At 39.0% G+C, this 19,684-nt stretch overlaps 1 protein-coding gene across 2 annotated transcripts in view; it reads right to left on the reverse strand.

Annotated features, from left to right (window-relative positions):
- VWDE (von Willebrand factor D and EGF domains) overlaps positions 1 to 19,359 on the reverse strand; it is a 38,082-nt gene extending 18,723 nt beyond the window's left edge. The window contains exons 1-12 of one of the 2 annotated variants that reach the window (XM_074536680.1): positions 18,989 to 19,359; positions 13,573 to 13,757; positions 11,681 to 11,912; positions 9,682 to 9,747; positions 8,684 to 8,943; positions 7,198 to 7,287; positions 5,930 to 6,074; positions 5,034 to 5,248; positions 4,655 to 4,728; positions 2,485 to 2,758; positions 2,195 to 2,403; positions 763 to 1,745 (exon numbers count right to left, since the gene is read on the reverse strand). In XM_074536680.1, coding sequence (XP_074392781.1) covers positions 763 to 1,745; positions 2,195 to 2,403; positions 2,485 to 2,758; positions 4,655 to 4,728; positions 5,034 to 5,248; positions 5,930 to 6,074; positions 7,198 to 7,287; positions 8,684 to 8,943; positions 9,682 to 9,747; positions 11,681 to 11,912; positions 13,573 to 13,757; positions 18,989 to 19,106 — 2,851 coding nt within the window. In that variant the 5' untranslated portion in view covers positions 19,107 to 19,359. The remainder of the gene's footprint in view (positions 1 to 762; positions 1,746 to 2,194; positions 2,404 to 2,484; positions 2,759 to 4,654; positions 4,729 to 5,033; positions 5,249 to 5,929; positions 6,075 to 7,197; positions 7,288 to 8,683; positions 8,944 to 9,681; positions 9,748 to 11,680; positions 11,913 to 13,572; positions 13,758 to 18,988) is intronic. The other variant, XM_026799404.2, reaches the window with a different exon arrangement.
- Between the last annotated feature and the right edge of the window lie 325 nt (positions 19,360 to 19,684).

Here is a 19,684-nt window from a genome sequence, read left to right on the forward strand (position 1 = left end):
ATTTTTTATTAAAAACTAAAAAAAAAAAGGAAATTATTTCAGGATATAAAAATGACAGATCAGAACACTCAAAAGCAGTTTTTATGAGCCAAAACCATCTTATTCCTCTTGAAGTCAAATATTTCTTACTATTCTATTCTCTCTTTCTCTATTTGTTCTTAAGTAAGTCATTAAAACAAAAACATGATTGCAAATCAAAATATTTACAGGTTTTATGGAGTTCTGACTTCAGTAGTACTGTTCATATTTTTCCAGTGTAATTGTTCAACTGAATTTTTAGTGAATATCTTACCTACTGAAAATGAAACAAACCCTGCCAAGCACTATTTGTTACAGCTCTTTTTTCTTCTGCTCCCATCCCATCTAACAGCTTACAGAGATGTAACATCACTGAAGACAAAAACATCCCACTGAGATTTAATAAGCAGGATCACATAAACTATAAAAAACTAAGGGAGTGATGAATGTGGCATATTTTCCCTGAAGGAGACAGCATGTGGAAACATTGACAGTCTCTTGGGGCTATGCAATGCATGGCAAAGTGACTGTTTTAATCTGACCTATTAGAAACTAAGCTTATGTTTTGGCCTTGGAAACAAGAGGTTGAATGCAAAATAATTACAGCTGTAGTAAACTGTAACTAAACAATTGAGAACTCTTGCCCATGTACAAAAGCAGGGGAGAAAGGGTGCAAAACAAAAAATAGACTTTGCACAAACACTGAGAACATTATTGAAGTAAATGTGATTTCCCCCCACTTACCAGACAGTATGCTGCAGTCATATGAGCTGTAGCCCTGAAAACATGCACAGCCCCATTCTGTACATTCTCCATTACCACTGCAGAGACTGGGACACTTCAGAGCAGTAAGCAGGCTCTCTACTGACTCTTCAAGTTCCTCTGGGCTGTAATTTATTTCTTCTAAAATTCTCTTCTCACATTCATTCTCCAGCAGAGCTAAGGAAGCTTCTGCCCAGCTGAGGTCATCTTTCAGCAGCAGATCTTGAAGGCACATATCGACGGCATCCCCTGTCCGGCGGCCAAGGAGGGCACCACAGGACCTTGCTATGCTGGAATTAGCTATTGCCTGCTGGCACAGGAACAGAGCACTAGATTCAGTAAGGCCTGAAGGGGTGGGCCAAGAAGGAAGGAGCTTTTCGTCTGGGTCAGTGGCATGGTCCTCTGGGAAAAAATAACTATATCCCTCTAAATCTGTTTGGCTGAGACTTTGGAAGACAAATACTGGATGGTATTCATAATAATTCTGGCGTTTCCCTCTACTTGTAGCAGATTGAGTTTTGTGAAAATGACTGCTGTAATAGTGAGAATTTCTCCTAATGTCTAAGCTTGAACTTCCCTCTCTTTCTGTACCAGTATTTCCCTCTGAGGTGGTAGCAGGATGTGAGTTTAATAGTGATGCTTTGTGAAGTTTGGTTTGATTATTCTGCCTCTGCAGAAGCATAGATGATTCCATTTCATGTGCAGATGAACGTTTCTTTAAGCCCCTGACAAGATCAGCAGGACCAAGATACTCAGCAGTGACATCCAGTCCTGGTATCAAAGAAAGAAATCTACCATTTTCACTTTCTTTACAAGCCAGAGGTTCTGACTGAGTAACTGTCTCCAGATTGTTTGCTGGTTGGTGTAATCCAGCATCTTCAAGTGTACAGTCACAGAAGAACATTTTTCTAGAAGGTGTTAGCAAAGCAGGTGTCTTGTCAAACAAGCTCTCCCCTGGTAAAATCCTAGTGAGGAAAGGAAAAGGTGAAACTGTATAATCTTAACTATTTTCTTTGTGTTACTAAAGTATGAACTTTTTTTTGTTCTTTGTTGTTTCATACTTCTACAGCATGTCTGCATCACACAGTTATATTTAAACACCAGTTAAAACACAAAACCTCAAGAGTAACTTACAAAAGAATTGAAATGAGTGGTTATTTACTGTACACCTTGGTGCTTTGTTCCAAACCTAATCAAACTAATCTTACATCATAGTGCTTAAATACTTATTTCGCAATTCAGTTAAAATTTTCTCTTAAATTAATTATGGAATGTAATCATGACATTCTAATATCAAAAACATATCTAATATCAAACACATTTTTATTTTATTTTGACAAGTTTTTAAGAGTGTGAAGGAAAGGGAGAACCAAAAATGGTGGCATTTGATTCATCCACAGAAGCATTTTTTTACCTCCATTCCTTAATAAAAGAAAAAGGAATATTAGCATGGTTTGGGATTTCTATGCCACTTGCAGTGTGATAGTCATTCTCTGCATTTCCATCAAAGGTGCCACAGAGTCCCACTGTATGTCTGTAATCTGAACTGGGTGCCCTAAGCGTTAGGCTCATCCCCCATTCACTCACATCAGCACGAACAAAAGCTCCAGAAGAAAACAAAACCTAAAATGAGATTGAAGATAGCCTCATGAGAAACTTGCTTTTTCATTTCACCTATTCTGTAAGCAATTATTTACCACTTACTGTAACTTTTCTTCCTAGGTAGGATTCAGTGATTCTGACATTGCTTCCTGTTGTGTCTCTGTTTATTACAGATAAGTGTGGCTGTGATTCATGGAGCTGACCACTGCACATATCAAATGCAATTATATCACTTCCTTCCTTAGCAACAAAGCCACAGTTGCAGGACGCTGGGTAGTGAAGACTTCCACAGTCCCACTGGCGAACATGAACTTCAAAATCTCGAGATGTACTCTTATAGAGAACAAATGTTCCTGTTTTAAAATTGTCATAGACTCTGGAATCAAAAGAATAGCACATGATATCGCTTTGGTTGTGAAATAACAGTATCACCACATGTCAACAACTCTATTTTCAAGCAGATTTCTATCATTTGGTGAACATTGATACTGAAACTCCTTTTCCCAAATCAGAAAAAACACTACAGCTCACAGAGCAAAACACATCTTTATCCTGAGCAAATGCCATCATATCTTCCTCTGAGCAGCTCTAAATTAAAAAAAAAAATCTTATTTTTACAGCAGAAAAGAAGGATCATGAGTGGAATATACGTAGACAATGGCTGTGAATGGAAACAGAAGCATGAAGCTACTGCTATTTTTTGATTCTAACAGTGTATATGGAGGGCATTTCTCAAGCTTTGTGTGTCTACAATGGTACACCTATGCAGCAAGAGCAATAAGATGCATAGCAGTGTGCATGTGGGGGCAGCTGCTGAAAACTGCACAAGTACCCATGACAAAATGATTTAGAAAGTCACATCATTTTAAGAAGGTCTGCTTTATTAAGATGGAAATGGGGAGTGCTTATTCCCAATGATCATTTAAGATGAAAACCATAAATAGCAACTTGCTTTTTTTCCTTAGGGTTAGCCATCTGTCCCCTGAAGCAAAGTAAAAATAGCCAAATTAATGATTCAGCAGTAAAAATAGAAAAAAAAAAGAGAAAGAAAACCTCCAAACTTTTGCTGTAAGTTTAATAGCCTCTTGGCTATAAATGGCATTTGACAGTTGATTGTAGCCTGTCAATCTGCTTTGTGCATAATGGAGCAGCAGACAAACTGCAGATGGCTGCACTACTGGGACTGCATTGGATTGTCCATAATTCAGTAGGTAATTTGTTTCCTCAGTGTGTAAAATAAAGTAGCAACATAATTTATCCTTCAAAAAGAAAGTTCCTTCTCTGCAGCATCATGCTTACAGACAGATCACATTGCAGTAAAACACTGCTTCATGAGAAAGCTTGATCACAATGCATCCATTGTTACAATGCCCAGTTAAGACATCCCTAAAACTTCTACTGAAGGAGAAACTGCAAGATTAGGATAAGCCCATTGACTTTACTAGTAGTAGTAGTCAAAGTTCTTTTTTTGAAAAACAACTTTTATTTTCCCTTCTGTTATCATGTGTGGGTTGAACATCCTTTTTTGGAGGCAGCATATCCTCGCCTTTCTCACCCTGCTGCTTGAAATGTGCTTCTGCTGAACAAAGAACATAAAACTCCCAGGTGTGGAGCCCATGTTAGTTCAGGCATCCTTTGTGAATCAGAAATACCTCGTAGGAAAGAAGCACACCAAAATCAGCTGTGGCTACAAAAGCTTTTTTAATTTCAAAATCCTTTTTGGCCAGTGATGTGCACGTGACAGCAGTCAATAAGTTGCTTTCAATGCCACTAATAAATGCAGCAAAATGCTACACAGACAGCAGACAGCTTCTAGTAATTTGATCCTTACAAGGATTCTGATACTGACACACAGAAATAGGGAAACATCTTTGCATTAGAAGTTTTCTTTACTCAATCATTTTATCACGGTTCATATTTAATGTATGAACATTTCCATTTTTTGCAGTCAACAGACTCTACAGTTACCACTCCTCTTATCCACTTGCTTCATTCACTTGCCACAACCTCAAGACTTGCCTTTAGAAATGGAAATATTACAAACCTCATCATGACTGGCAAGATTTTACCAACTGAAGCACATTAATCCTTATTGTCAAAAAAAAATTGTCAACCACTCAGTGCAATTGCAGGAAACTACAGCTTACTTGTATCACCAGCACAGATTTAGAATAAATATAGAGATAATTAAAGAAACAGAACACACTCTCCAAAACCCACCCAAAAATACTCCCAACACACTTGAAATTAACAACAGCAAGCCAGTAATTACCTTCCATCAAAAGTAATTACATGAGGGTCAGTAAATGAGTAACAGTAGGCAGTGGGTAGATCCTTAACTGTAATCTTCAAAACAAAGGAAAAAAAATAAAACATGTTAGGTTAGGAAATAAATGCACTTAGCTACATTATTTGTGATAGTAGTTTACATTCCAATAAGTATATTATATTATATTTTTAATCAATCTTAGTAGTTACTTCAATATTAAAATGTACGACAAAATATTCAAATGAGAACACAGAATTTCAAGAAAAAACAAAGCACTTAAAAATTTTGGTGTGACTCAGCAAGTCACAACTGAAATAAAAGCTTCACTAACACCAGCCACACTTCTGGACAGTTTACAGATCTTAACACAAGGATTTTCAACCTGTGTGCTTTCTGGAACATAGCCATTCCACAGGAAATTCTCACTGGATACAGGTTTGACTGCAATTCTGGTAATCCTGTCTCCATCCTGCATGAAGTCTGTCACAGCACTGAAATAAATTACAGCTTGACTACAGATTCCATCATTGCAGGATTTCTGGAGAAGATCCACATGACAAGAAGAAAGAGCCAAGTTTAGACCTAACTGCTCTTTACCTGTTTTAAAGAAAATATATCATTAGTGAGTTCCTTCTCTAAGTAAGTCACATTCTCCATACTACATATGGAGATACTAACTAATGTAGATACTAACTTATTTACACACACTTTCATAAATTAAAATAATTATGCATTTTTCTTGGATTTGGTTTGGTCATGCAAAAAACCTCCTATCTACCTCTTCATATACACACCCGAGAAAATGTTTTTGCATTCCCCAGTTTGACAGGCAAATGGAAATCATGATAGGCTTGATAATATGAAAAAAAAAAAGGTTGTCTGCATAGGCAAGGCTCCTGGTTCACAGGATTTGTGCTTGAGAAAATATTACAGAAAATGTCTATAAGAGTAAAAAATGATGACTTCATGACTGCATATATAATACTTGCAATGCAACATGTACACAAAATTACCTGAATTATAAACTTTATAAGTATTACAGTATTCTATTCAAGTTAAAGAATGTAGCTCTGATATCAATGTCTACCAGAACACCTGCAAACTTCAACAAGTATTTTTTTCATATTTTGCAGCAGCATCAGACTCTGAATACTTCAACATTTTAGAAAGTATTTTACAGTGTAACCACTTCTCTGAAGAAGGAAACCAGCACAGTATTTATAAAAAAATATACAAAAATAAATATACAAAATGTAACAAAATCAAGGTAATACTTACCTTCATCAACACTGTATAATGTTAATGAGATTTTGCAGTCACTTTTTAGCTGGCTAAATTCAGGACAAGGAATAGGAATGCTACTTTCTATCGTCAGTCTGTATTCCTTCCCATCTTCTGATATATTGTATGTTTCTGGATGTATCTAGCACAGAAGAAATTGTGCTTAAAATGCAATCTTTGTGAGTAAACTGCAGCACTGCTTCCTAATCAGCTAGGAGTGCTTATTTACATGGGCTGAGGAGCAGCAGCATAATGAGGAGAAGATGCAGACACAGCAGCCACAGTCTTGAAGAGGTGAGTAAAGGGACAAGGATAGGGAAAAGGCAAGAAAAAGGGTTAGCTAAAAAGGAGGGCGTTAGAAAACCACATCTTCACCACAAAAATAAGTAACACTTGGAATCTAAGATTAAAACAGCTGTGTGTACTTTCAAAGCGGACAGTGAGTGGGTGAGTGGAAGGCAGTGGGAGGCTACCTAGTGTGGGAGGTAGGAAGTGGGAAGCTACCTAAAGGTAACAATTCCAAAAGAATTTGGAAGCACCATATTTCTCCTAGGATTCCTCTCTGCAAGCCTGCAATAAGGATCACCGAAAATCTCTAATCAGAAACTCAATTAGAGATAGTAACAGGGGCCTCAGCGAGGTAGGGTGGGTGGGGTCCTGAACGCAGCCTCACAGGGAAACAGAGAGAGCACATTGCCTCCTTGCAGGGTACACTGCAGAACTGAGAGAAATCTGGGCCCTGATCCTACAGGAACAGGCTCAGGCTAAGTCAGCAGGACTATACCCAATATGTAATTATTGACATGCAGTCTGTCCTGCCAGGACTGGGATCCCATTCTTGGCCAGCAAACAGGTCCCTATAGCTCTATCCACGGCAGGAACTAAAACTAGTTTGGTGCTTGGCCTCTGACCAGGCAGTACAGCACAGCCCACCTCCCAGCTACCCCTCTCCAAGCCCAGACCAGACTGGCTCAGGCTGTGCCCCCAAACTTTATGAGCACAGCACCAGTTGGCTCTAGTGCTGGAAACCTGTGTGTGGTTTGCACTGTGTGTGCAAGGTGCCAACTCAGCCTTCCTGCACCTTGAGTACCTGGGAGCACAAAAACCACTGTGACTCTTGCTTTTGGACAAATTTAAGTCCACCTCAGCTGACAACAGGCTCAATTAATTCACAGTTTATACATTTTAAGTGTTTTCTAGTCAGAAGACTAACTGCTGTAGCAATACTCAAAAATTCCTACCACATCATGTTTTTACAAAGTTACCTCAATTCCAGCAAAAAATTCCTTGCTCTCAACTGAAGAGCTTTGTATATCTGGCTTCTCCATGAAAAAAGAAGAGCTGCTACAGTAGACCTGCAGGGTAAAAGCAGAATAAAATAATATATTTTTGGTATGAAGTGGTCACATGAAGACAAAACTTTGCCATCATGGTCAGTTCAATGATTCATCATGGCCAGTCTTCTGGTTGCACCACAAGGTACCAGTTGCCACTGGTAAAAGGTAAATACTCCTAAAGAAAAGAAGCAGAAACAGACTGAGCATCCTAGGACCTTTTCCTGGCATATTCTACCAGTGGTGCAGAGATATATTCAACTAATGGCTGCACACAAATCATATTCAATGAATACCTTAAAAATCTTTTCCGGAGCATTTCTACAACTAATGACATCTATGAAAATGTATTTTACACTTGTTTACAAGTTATTCACTACTTTTTTTTGTATTTCATAGCTTTTGCTTTTTAATTTTATTTAGTGACCATCAGATCTTAGATTATATTTTTCCTGATGTTATAGACCTGGATAATCTTCTTCAGGATGAGGAATTCAGTTTGACTTCCCTCCACTAAACCAGTTTCATGCTACTAGACACTGTAATTTTGCTTTGGTTTGGTGTTTGTTTTGGCATTTGTTTTTATTTTGCTGTATCCATTTTGAGATGTGTTGACCATATATGCAGTATTTCTGATCCTGAAAAAAAAAGTGATTCATAGCAGCAGGAGACAGCTTATGATGGTGCCTTTCCTTTTGACTGTCACCAAGCCAACACTGTCAGGCAAGTCTTCACAAAGTCTCCAAATGATTTTCAGGGAATAAAAATCGCTATTTCTGTCTATAAGCCATCCTGGCAGCCTGGCTTTGCCTTGAACATACATATGCATGCCAACCATGTTTTGTTTTTTGTTTTATTTTCTCCAGGAAAAATTAACCTCTATTTTGGTATATATAGGTGAAAGATGTATTGATTTTCCAATGCTTAGGCTTCTCAAAGTTACCATGAGACCCTAAGTCTTCATTCTGGTACAACGGAAGGTAAGGCATCACACTGCTTTTGATGGCATAGATTAAAACATAAATCCTAGACACAAACGCACATCCAGAGAAAAATATACATCTAATGAATCAACAACACAGCTTTCCACAACCTCTGGCTCTTACAGTCTCTCACTGAGATGCAGCTGTATCCAAAAATCTTCTTAATTTACATTATTTGAATAAAAAATCTTCCTGGAGGGACACTGCACCGCATTGAGACAATCAGTCTCAAAATCTCAGAGGCAGTGGTAGTTACATTTCTGGGATATTTACATATCCATATGGGCAGCTGGTATAAGTAAGTAGAGGCAGTAGGCTGCTGCCAAGAAAAATTATACAGGAAGGTGCTGGACCCCTCTCTAGAAACTGTTAGGGTCTACTGAGCCATATTTACAAATACACAAAGAAATAATAATAATAATGTTTTAACATACTCTGTCTCCAAGTCTGACATTTATCCCATCAAGTTCTAGAAGTGAGAAGGTATGAACTGCTGTTTCATGTGTAATTTCTTCTTTCACACCTTCAGGAGAAAGTCTTGACCAGGTGACAATGAACCCAACAGAGCTGTTAGCAAAAGGAATGCCAAAGGTACACCTTAGGTAGATGCTGCCTTCGATCATCTCTGCTACAACTTCAGGAACAGATGGAAGTGGTGGTGGCACAGCTGGAGATGATGTAGGAGCCAGGTTACCTGGTGAAACAGAAGTGTGGTCTGTGCTTTTTATTCTGCACAATATCAGTATTGGATACAATGGCATTGACATATTTTTTGCCAAATAATACACTAATAATAGTTACCTTTTTTATATGTGGAAATGCTACATAATTTCTTAAGAGAATCAAAGAAAAATATGTATCTTCCTGCTAATAATTATTAAATGGAGAGAAAACTCTCTATGAGCTTTTGATTACATTCTAGACAACAGGAAGGTGCTAAAGAGGGAAAAAAACTCAATCCAAATAAATCTAAACCAAAAACATAAACAAGAGAATAAAACGCAATTAATTATTTTACCAGGCAGGAGAGAGCAACATGCAAGGGAATGTGCCTTACAACAAGAAGAATAATTTCACTATTTATGATGAAATTGGGGAAAAGAAAAAGAAAAAAGGAAAAAGAAAAAGGCTATTTAGAAAGAAACAGAAAAAGTAACAACATAATTCATAGATTCCTCTTATATTTTACTCCTGAAGAATCATTCAGCATCATTACAGTTACATTTTGACACCTATTCAAAATATTCTGAGAAAGAACTTTTGTAATCCAAGTTTGTCTGAAATTACCTCCAAACTGCTCATTCTGCCACAAACCAAGCAATACTGTTGATAACATGAACATGTTATTATTCAAGTCAGAATATCACTAAGTGCTGACATTATTGGGTCACAGATGCATAGAAAATCTGGAAAATCAAAACAAAATACTCACTGCTACAGACGCCTTCAATTTCCATTCCCTCGGGATCACAGGTCTTTGGCCTTGCATCTGAAACAACTACACAGTGTTTTTACATTGTATATTCACATACAGAATATGAACAGCAGTGCTCTTATAGACCAAATGTCACAAAACACTAACTGAAGTGCAAAAATTCAGAATAGAAGCAATCTTGTAATCTGATCCATTAACAGCTATGACAGCAGTGAGCACAATGTCTTCTGCTAGAAATCTATGAGGAAGGGTACAGAACATTCTACCACCTCTACAACTTTTACTGCTCATGCGCTCAGCCAATGCTTACACATGCTGCTAGTGAATAAGAAGGAATTATGCTATTCTCTTAAATATATATTTTGTCTCTCCAAATTCACATCTGAACACTTATTCTTTAACTGTAACCCTGGACAGCAAAATTCAGCACAGACCAGCTTTGAAAAAAAATCACCTTCCCTACAAAAGCCTAAGAAAAATTGCTTGTGCATTGCTATTGTTTTGTATTTTGAATGCTACAGAAAAATAAGTAGAACTTGACTTAAACATGAAAATGCCAGTTAGTCATTCTACCCAAACTACATCAGAAGGGCAGCAGCAACACTGGAAATCCCATTAACCAAAAAGACTAAAGAGCAGACTTTGCTGTTCCACACTTCAGTGGTATAACATTTGAATTCCTTAGCACGTAGAGGACAGATAGAAAATTTGCATCAGGTATTTAGAGCTGTCAAGTGTTAAAGAAAAAACACTGGCCACATGGTAACCTAGATACAAAAAGCAGTTCAACAGTACAATGTACTTCACATGACAACGTCATCTTAAATACGTGCATTTAAACTCAAAATGTGTTTCAGATTTACAGTGTTCAGTAGAGGCAAATCAGAGTTATGCTTTTTGCCTGCTTTGTTTTGAGATAGTAAAAATTTGCTAGTTTGCTGTCTAGCTGTGGTTTTGTATATTTTCTTTCCTCATCAAGTGCCAGGATCCAAAGTAAATGCAAGCCCTAGTGTGCAAGAGCTCTTCACTGCTTCAGGCACATGCTTGCTGAACCCTTGGAGAATGTCTTAAAATTTGGATCTAAAGGTATAATGATGGGCCAACAAGGCACCAGAAAGCCCACTGATAGATTTGCTACTAAGCTTTTGAAAGTAGTCAGTAACAGAGAACATGACTCCAAGCAATACAGCATATGATGCATGAAAAACCTGCTAGTATTTTCATAATGGTGTGTTCTATGAGCTAATAACAATTTCCTACTACACAAATTTGTCACTGTTTCACAGTATTTATAACTCTAAGGATTTAACCCCGGCTTGCTTATCTGAAAAATCTGTCATGAATAATGAAATGCTGAAGTTTTGAGCTGCCAACACAAACATACTTTTGCAGCACAAGCATCCAAGACAGTAGGAGACATTGCAAAGTTCTCACAGAACTAATAAAATATGTATCAGTATAGGATTCCTATGTTGATTTTCTTCTAGCAACAACATGTATACACTCCAGAAAGATGATAAGAATTACAACAAGAAAAATACTCTTAACAGTGCTAAATAATAATTGATATAAACACAGTTTGCTCAAGTTCTTAAGACAAAATTTATTCTGATACAAAATTCTATGCATGTTCACTAATGGCTATTTGAACAGTGTGAGTGCCATGAACTACACTGAATTTTGGTACACTGAATTTTGACTTCTAGATGTGTCTTATAACCCCAGCTCATTATATGGAAAATTTCAATTCCTAAGTTTCTGGTCTTTGAAAATTAGTCAAATGCTACATGTAAGTTGAAGAGGGGTGAAGTGAATCCACTTCACCATTTCAGATCATTTCTCCTATCATATCAATATTACAAGCAAGGATTGCAAGAAATTTTAGCATAACTATTTCCTGACATTTCCACTCCACCAAATAGCAGACAGATATAAATCAGAAAAACACCTACTCATAAACACACACTTAGCTGAGTTAGAGCATGCATTTTCTCACCTTCTGCACAATACCCCATGCACCCTTGGGTGGGCTGCAGAAAGTAAACAAAGAAATCCCCGCAGTTCCTGACCATGACGGGGATTCGGAACAGGCAGCAGTCTTTGGAAGTGCTGAAGAAAAACTGCCATGTAGCACAGGCTGTTAACTGCTTCATCTCACCAGGTCCAGGCATGGATTCTGACTCCCTCAGAGACAGCCAGACAGGGGCCTGAGTCCCACAGTGATTCATCTTCAGCACCAGAGAAAAACATCAGGAAATGGTTAATGCTGTGCCTTAATTAGAGGTACATTTGTAATTAATTACTCGCATGAGCTTTCAGCAAAGTTCAGCCAGTATAACAGAGGGATTGCTGACTTTCCTCCTCAAGGCTGAATACAAATACACACAAAAGAGACTTAAGTGAATTTGTGAGTGAGTGTGCGAGAGTGTGAGTGAGTGTGAGTATTGTGCAAGGGTGTGAGTGTGCAAGAGTGTGTGTGCGAGTAGTGTGCAAGAGTGTGCACAAGTGTGAATGCAAGAGTGTGAGTATTGTGCAAGGGTGTGAGTGTGCAAGGGTGTGCATGAGTGTGAAGGGTGTGAGTGTGCAAGGGTGTGAGTGTGAGTATTGTGCAAGCATGTGCATGAGTGTGAGCATGCAAGAGTGTGAGTGAGTGTGCAAGGGTGTGTGAGTGTGAGTAATGTGCAAGGGAGTGAGTGTTGAATGTGTGAGTGTGAGTGCAAGAGTCCGAGTGTGCAAGAGTGCAAGTGTGCAGGAGTGTGTGAGTGTGAGTAGTGTGCACGAGTGTGAGTAGTGTGCACGAGTGTGTGTGAGTGAATTTGTGCTTGTTTCTAAAGACAGGCTATAATTTAGTGTGTGAAGAACTCAACAGGAAGCCACATCTGAGTGCTTTGCTCAGAAAAGCTCACAGCTGTGTCATGGCTTAGTGAGCTACTTTGCACCATCACCCTACAGTAAGTGACTGTGGGATGCTATCAGAGCACAGCAAATGCAGTGCAGAGCAGGAGTACACTGAGGATCAACTAAAAGTGTTAAAGTTTTATCTGCCCTTTGCCATCAACTGAAGGCTCAACTAACCTCTTGGATTTCTTTTAAGAGATGTGGGCAGCTGATCCATGTATGTTTGAACTGTTTTGTATTCATTTAAAAGCACTTAATTTTAAGAGACTGTGACAAGGAAATTTCAATTCAGTAGAAAAATCAAGGCTACAATATCCTAATGACATTTTTAGGTTCTTTGAGGAAATGAATGTCTTAAAAAGGGGAAACTAAAAAGATGTATCTCCTTAGAATATAACAAAGCTCCAAAATAAAGCTACAAATAAGCTCTGAAATAAAGAACTAGTCATCTGAAGTATTAAATATTTCAAGCAACTCTTGAGTCTTTGGAGGCTTGCAGATGACAAGGCAACTAATATTCAATTAGCTCTGTTAGTTCAAGTCGCTTTAGGAGCAATCTCTTTTCTGTGACATGATGACTTTAAAAGCTCCACAATTACTGGGGTCATGTGGCTGCAAGCCTTTATACTGCTCTCACAGGGCCTTCCTGACACACTGACCATCACACAGTTCCATTTACAACATGATTGCCCTGCTATGCTGCTACTGAGAAAATTTCTTTGACACTGAGTGGAAATTACAGTTTTTGAGTGCTCTAAAAGGGATTTGACTTATTATCCTCTGTTATTGCCCATTCAGCGTAAAATTTTCAAGACTTAAGAATTAATTTTCCAGTTAACACATTTTAATATAATCAAGTATTTAGAGAAGTTAGGAACTTTGCAGTGCTCCACATCAGTCCCCATAATCATACTCTGTTTTATACCTATCCTACTGAAAAATTCTTCACAAAATATCTATTTCTCAGACTGAAACTATTTGTAACAATACCTCCACACACTTGGTTGGCATCTCAGCAGGCTTATCAAAAATCATGAAGCGATACCATCCTGGAGTCAGGGAATGGTCACAGATTAAATCCTGAATAGCTGACTGCTGGAGGTGGGATGAATCAAAATGCACACTTCGGTAAGGGCTCTGCAGGATCTGATGTCCACCAGGAGAGCATTCCAGAACTGTGGAGCAAGAGCATTTAGAGTATCAAGATAGAACACCTAACAAGTATTTTAGAAAAGATGTTAAGCATTTTTAAAGGAAAACAAGGATATGTTGCAATATTATGCAAAACTAAATTTATGAAAGAAGATATTGAAGTTCTAGTAACAACAACTTTGCATGTTAGCACTCTTGAAATTTAACAGAATTCATTATGTCATAACTTTCCTTCTTTTAGTGGACAATAAACGCAGCAACAACCACATAGGCATTTACCCTAGATGCAAAACCAGTGGGAAGGAATATGTTTGTACATTCTACCTGGATTCTTATTTTCCAGTTTTACTTATATTTATGAAATCTGAATACAAATGAAGTGTCAGATACATGAGAATACAAAACTTACCTCAGTAGGAGTAAGGTTTATCCAAAAGTCTTTTCATAATAGATTACCATTTTACAGAACTCCTCTGCATGAAATGAACTATTCCCTCAAATGCATGAGAGATAGCTGGATAGTTGCATGCAGTTTGCACGTATACAGGCAAACATAGCAAAAGTGTGTGTTAAAATGGGTAGATACTTGATTAGACATCTTAAGTAAATTTGCATTAATGACATACTAAATTATAATAAAGAAACACAACTGCCAAACATATTTTTTGACACCTAAGTGACCTTGTGGCCTCGAAAAATCTCTCAAATTTTCTCATAGATAAAATGAAGGATCAGAATCTGAAGCGGTCTTTACCACAGTTGTTTTTATTTGGTTGGTTTGTTTGGTTTTGGTTTTTTTGTTTTGTTTTTGTTTTTGTTTTTTTTTAACATAAACTCATTTAGAAATAAAGCAGAATGTCAGAATTTCTGAGTCTGATCTGGCATGTGAGTTGACTTCTCTCGAAAACAGTGACAACAAAAGTTCTGGCTAATGGCACATTTACATACAACATACTGAATACTCATTCTTGTGCAGGAATCTGCTTGGAAAGTGAAAGAATGGAAAAATAAAGTAAGAGAACATTTATATATAAAGTGACAATAAAAGTATACCTATCTATTTAACTTGCTTTTAAAATGAATATCAATTGATGCTAACTGTGAACAGAAATTTGGGTTATACTGACTGATACAGTGAAGCTTAATTTTTGCCTTCATTATGCATTGAATTTAAAGATGCAGCTGTAAGCAAAGCTGTCAAATGTTACATTTTGAATATGAATGCTCTGATCTCCAGCTTTTGGTCCCAGGTGTGTCTGTATTTGTTGTATACTTTGCATGGTATAATTGTGTTACTGATTAGAAACATTTTAGCCTATTACTATAAAATAGTTTAGTATCTTCCACATTTTTCATGTTGTTCTAGATAACCACAATTATAAAACAGTTTCAAAATCAGGTAATTCCCCACCTTTAAATGGAGAAGATGCCCTAGTGAAGGAATACACTTTATCTCTCTCAGCACAGGCACAGTATGAGAATCCTACAGTCTTTCAAAGACTAAAGATTTAATCTGATGCAGCTTTAGGCTACCCAGGCAGGTAACAATAGCTTTATCTTCTATCCTCTAAGGGCAGCTGGAAGTCAGAGTGATTGACTGTGCCACCACTGTGCTTCTGAGTTTCTTGTAGTAGCCTGTGGGCTATTCATGTCCACACAATTTGACCTTACAGGGAACTTACCCTTCACTGGAATTTAGAGAAAAGCCCTTGAAGAATCACAGGTCAGTCATGTGTGTTATTGAAATGTTTTCCAAGCAAGCTACAGCACAAGCAGTTTACGAACCATGATGAAAGTTTCTTCCTGTTCTCTATTTTTCACTGGAATTCTCCCTTTCATACAGCACCCTCATTAGTTTTCTTTCCTGTAACTGAATCACTCCTGAAACAATTAATATCTGTTACCTTCTCCATTAATATATCAGGCTAGACATGAGACAAGTCCTTATTTTCTTTTCCTCCACAGTTTAATTAGATCATCATTTGATAGATCTTTAAAACAGCTGACTGTAGTCACTTGTAATAGGGTTATAAATCCTACTAAAGATCAAATTATAAGTTTCTTATTATTATGCATATCACTTTAAAAGGCCATCCAGCTCTTTATGAATCCAGTGTATCCTTTTATCCTTTCTAGAAGCATGCTAATATTTTCATAGTTATTGTTTGGAAATCTTATGTTGTGTTAACACTGGTTGATTTTTTTTTCTTTTTTCTTTTTCATTCTGAAAAACAACTAAAAATAACTGTCATCATCAATAACACAAATAAAAACAACTTTTCTGCACACCTGAGTGGAACTGAAGTGCTGTCTAACTTCAGCAATAGCAAAAACAAATAAATTATCATGTTTATGGACAGACACACAAAAATTAATGTCGTGTTCTCTGCAAAAACATTACCCCTGCAGAACAGATCTGCTCCAACCAGAAGCATTTAAGAGGGAGTTGACCACATTTTCCACTGAAATAATGATTTCCTTATTCAGGATGCCTTAAATAAAAACAGATTTTGATATAAGATTATTTCAAATATTATTCTCAGAATGATGAATAGTGACTTTGCTGAAATGCTCCAGAAAAGCTTTGCCTCTGTCTAACACCCAGCAATTTTATACACTCATACAGCAGTTTGTGCTTAGAGGGACTTTAAAGATCATATAGTTCCAACTTCCATGACACAAGCAGGGACACCTTTCACTGGACCAGGTTGCTCAGAGCTCCATTCAAGCTGACCCTGAACATTTCCATGGATGGGGCAGCCACAGCTTCTCTGGGCAACCTGTTCCAGTGCCTCACCACCCTCACAGCAAAGAATGTCTTTCTAATATCTAATATAAAGCTAGTCTCTTTCAGTTTGAAATCACCACCACTTGCCCTGTCACTACACACCCTTGTAAACAATGTTTCTCTATTTTTCTTGTAGGCTTCCTGATGATTCAAATCTGACAAAATTATAAGAATCTGAAAACAGGTTCTGATAGCTTTGAAGTGCTAAGGAAGGTTACCTACAGGGCAGGATTACCCACCAGCTCTGCCCAGGATGTGAGGAACATTAAATTAGGGGAAGATTTCTGTGCTACTGGCGTGGCTTGACTTCATCACAAAAAATCCTAACGTGTTCTGACACAAACCAGAAAACTCATGTAACTTTTAACAAAATTTAGCATTTACTCATGATGGCTCTTGACAAAAACCTTTCCATATACATGGGAATATTATTTTTAGTTCTTTTATGGACCTTTAAATGTATTAGTGATTTAATAAGTTTCATTTTAAATATTTGCTACAGAATAGTGAAAGTTCAATTATAAAATATACAAATGAGTACTTGAGAAATGAGACCATGACATCCAGTCTCCTTTGTAGACTGTATACTGTGTTTTCACTTAAACTAGAGGACATACACACAAAAGGTTATCAATAGGTTATTAGGAAAGACTTGTTTCTAGAAAGTTGTAACTCTCCCATTCTGTTTGGTGGTCCAGTTACTACAGACTACATTGTCCAGACTACACTGTCTGCTGAAAAAAAGCAGACCATCCTGGGAAAGCATGCAGATAATTCCCTAGCATTTGAGTTTATTTTATCACATTCTGTGCTTCTTTCCACAAACACCTTATATATATACTGCTCATGACTCTCTACCTTTCTTCAGTTTGTCTCTCTGCACATCAGGAAGAATTTGATTCCATATTTGCTTTTTCGTGACTGTCTTCAGGATTAGAGCAGTGAGCTTTGCTTTGATCCATCCCAGACTTCCTTGGTCCTGATGGATACTGAGAAATATGAACCTAAACTGCAACATCTTAAACACACGTGCAAGAGGACGAGCCTTTTGGGAAAGATACAGATGCAATTTCTGCAAACATGTTGAGGTTTCTACCATGGCTGCTGTAACCTGAGCCACATAATACCTCTGAACACCTTAACCAAAAGTCAAAGAGGTTCCTGAAGTCAACACAGGAGCTCATTTGCCACAAAGAGATCTGAAGTGGCTCCTGATGGCTATCTCTGAGGCACTGGGGTGGAAAATGAGTTCCACAAAGGAAGGGCTTTTCAACTTCCCATTCCCATCTCTATTCCATCCATGTGCAAAGAGGGGTCAATGACTTTCCACCTGTCCAGAATGTTTCCAACCCAATGGAACAGTAAGGAACAGAGGACTGCTGGGTACCAACTGGAGTAGAGAAGGGAAAATGAGCCACAGCCAAGTACAGACAGGCAAGGACAGAGTGGCAGCACTGGCAATTCAGTCCCTCAGGTACAAATAGCTTTTAAGCGTATAAGCCCTGCTGCCCAAAGGCTGAGGTCTGGCAAATGACCCCTGATAAACTAACAGGGTCTTTAGTAAGTGCCCACTGTGAGCATGAATGTGCTTTTTATTGCATCTACTGACTGCAAAGGATACAGCATACCAAAATCCCAGGGCAGAAATTACAGCTATGACTGAATTTAACAAAAGTATTTGTGGATCTAAACTCTTCCAAAAGAATAAAATAGAAAAAAGCTCACATTTTGGAAGAAGTTATCCCGGAACAACTTTTTAGAGTAATGCTTTTAAAGGAGAACATAAAAATTACTGTAACTACCTAAAAAATAGCATTTTCTTTATATGGCCTATAAAAGAACATGAGCAAAAATGTTGTAGCAATGACAGTATTGCCATCCCATGGAACAGGAACATGGTGACTCCTATGCATGGACCAATGAAGAAAATCGAATCAACATGCACAAATTAGTACATCTTTACAAATAACCTAATTAAACTGGTGTTAAAACACTTTTCAGCCACATCTGTTCACATCCACCGAAATGCTGTGCAAAGGTAGCAAATAATCTCATAACTTTTATGAAACTGTAACATACACGTTTATAGAACGTTTTCTAGTAGCTCTCATTGCAATACGTTATTGTTTCTACACTTGATGTAGATTTTCTATCCGAAACTTGAAGCTACTCGGACACGGGTTTAGCAGAGCTCCCAGGTGAGGATGTGCCAAGGCACTGCCTGCGCTCCAACACAGGAGAGAGGGTGGGAGACCCAGCACCTTGGCTCCTGGAGTTCCTCTGGGCAGGCTTTCCCCGCAGGTGCGCTGTGGCAAGGGCAGTTCCTATCGCGGCAGGTACACAGTTCAGCCCGTTCCAGTGACACCTGTGGCACGCAGCCCCGAGCCGGGCGGTGCGGGGCCGGGGGGAACCCGGCACTGTCCCTGCCACAGGAGCCGCCCGCGCCCGCCCCTCCGGCCCGCTCACCTGCCCTTCCCTGTGCCCGGGCTCCCTCACCTCTCTGGCGGGCCCCGGCCGCCGCCAGCCAGCCCAGCACGGCCGCGCCGAGCCAGAGGCGCAGGGCTGCGGGCGCGGCCCCCGGCATGGCCCCGCCGCTCCGCTCCGATCCGCTCAGCTCCGCTCCGCTCCCGGCCCGCCGGCAGCTCCCGGTGCCTGCGGCCGCTCCCCGCGCCCACCCCGCTCCTCCACGCAGCCCCTCCCTCGGGGGCCTCGGCCCGCCCCTGGCCCGACCCAGACCGGCCGAGGGGGTGTCCGTGCCCCGGCCCGGCTCTGGGGCCGCCTCAGCCCTGCCGCTGTGGCATCCCCTGCCCCGGGCTCCCTCATGGGGACTCTGTGCGAAAAAACGAACCAAACAGTCCTTGGTTCTTGTCTGGGGCTTTGTGAAGGTGCTTGTCCGTATCCCAAAGAGGTCCAAACAGACCCAAACAGATCGGCATCATGAGCAATGTCCGACCCGGAGCTGTATTTATTTTCTGATGTAGTAAAATGCTGAAGAAGACCCAGTTGCTAATTGGTCCTTTGATGGACCACCATGAGTGTTTTATATTTCTTTAACCTTTACTATATTGAATCTTCATTACCATTAATACAGACTGAGTTTAGCAAATATTTAACAGTTCCAAGAGCCCAAGCTTCAAGATTTGCTAAAAGTTGCTCCTCTTC

The sequence above is a fragment of the Zonotrichia albicollis genome, chromosome 1, assembly GCF_047830755.1.
Source record: "Zonotrichia albicollis isolate bZonAlb1 chromosome 1, bZonAlb1.hap1, whole genome shotgun sequence".
In the NCBI taxonomy this organism is placed as follows: domain Eukaryota; kingdom Metazoa; phylum Chordata; class Aves; order Passeriformes; family Passerellidae; genus Zonotrichia; species Zonotrichia albicollis.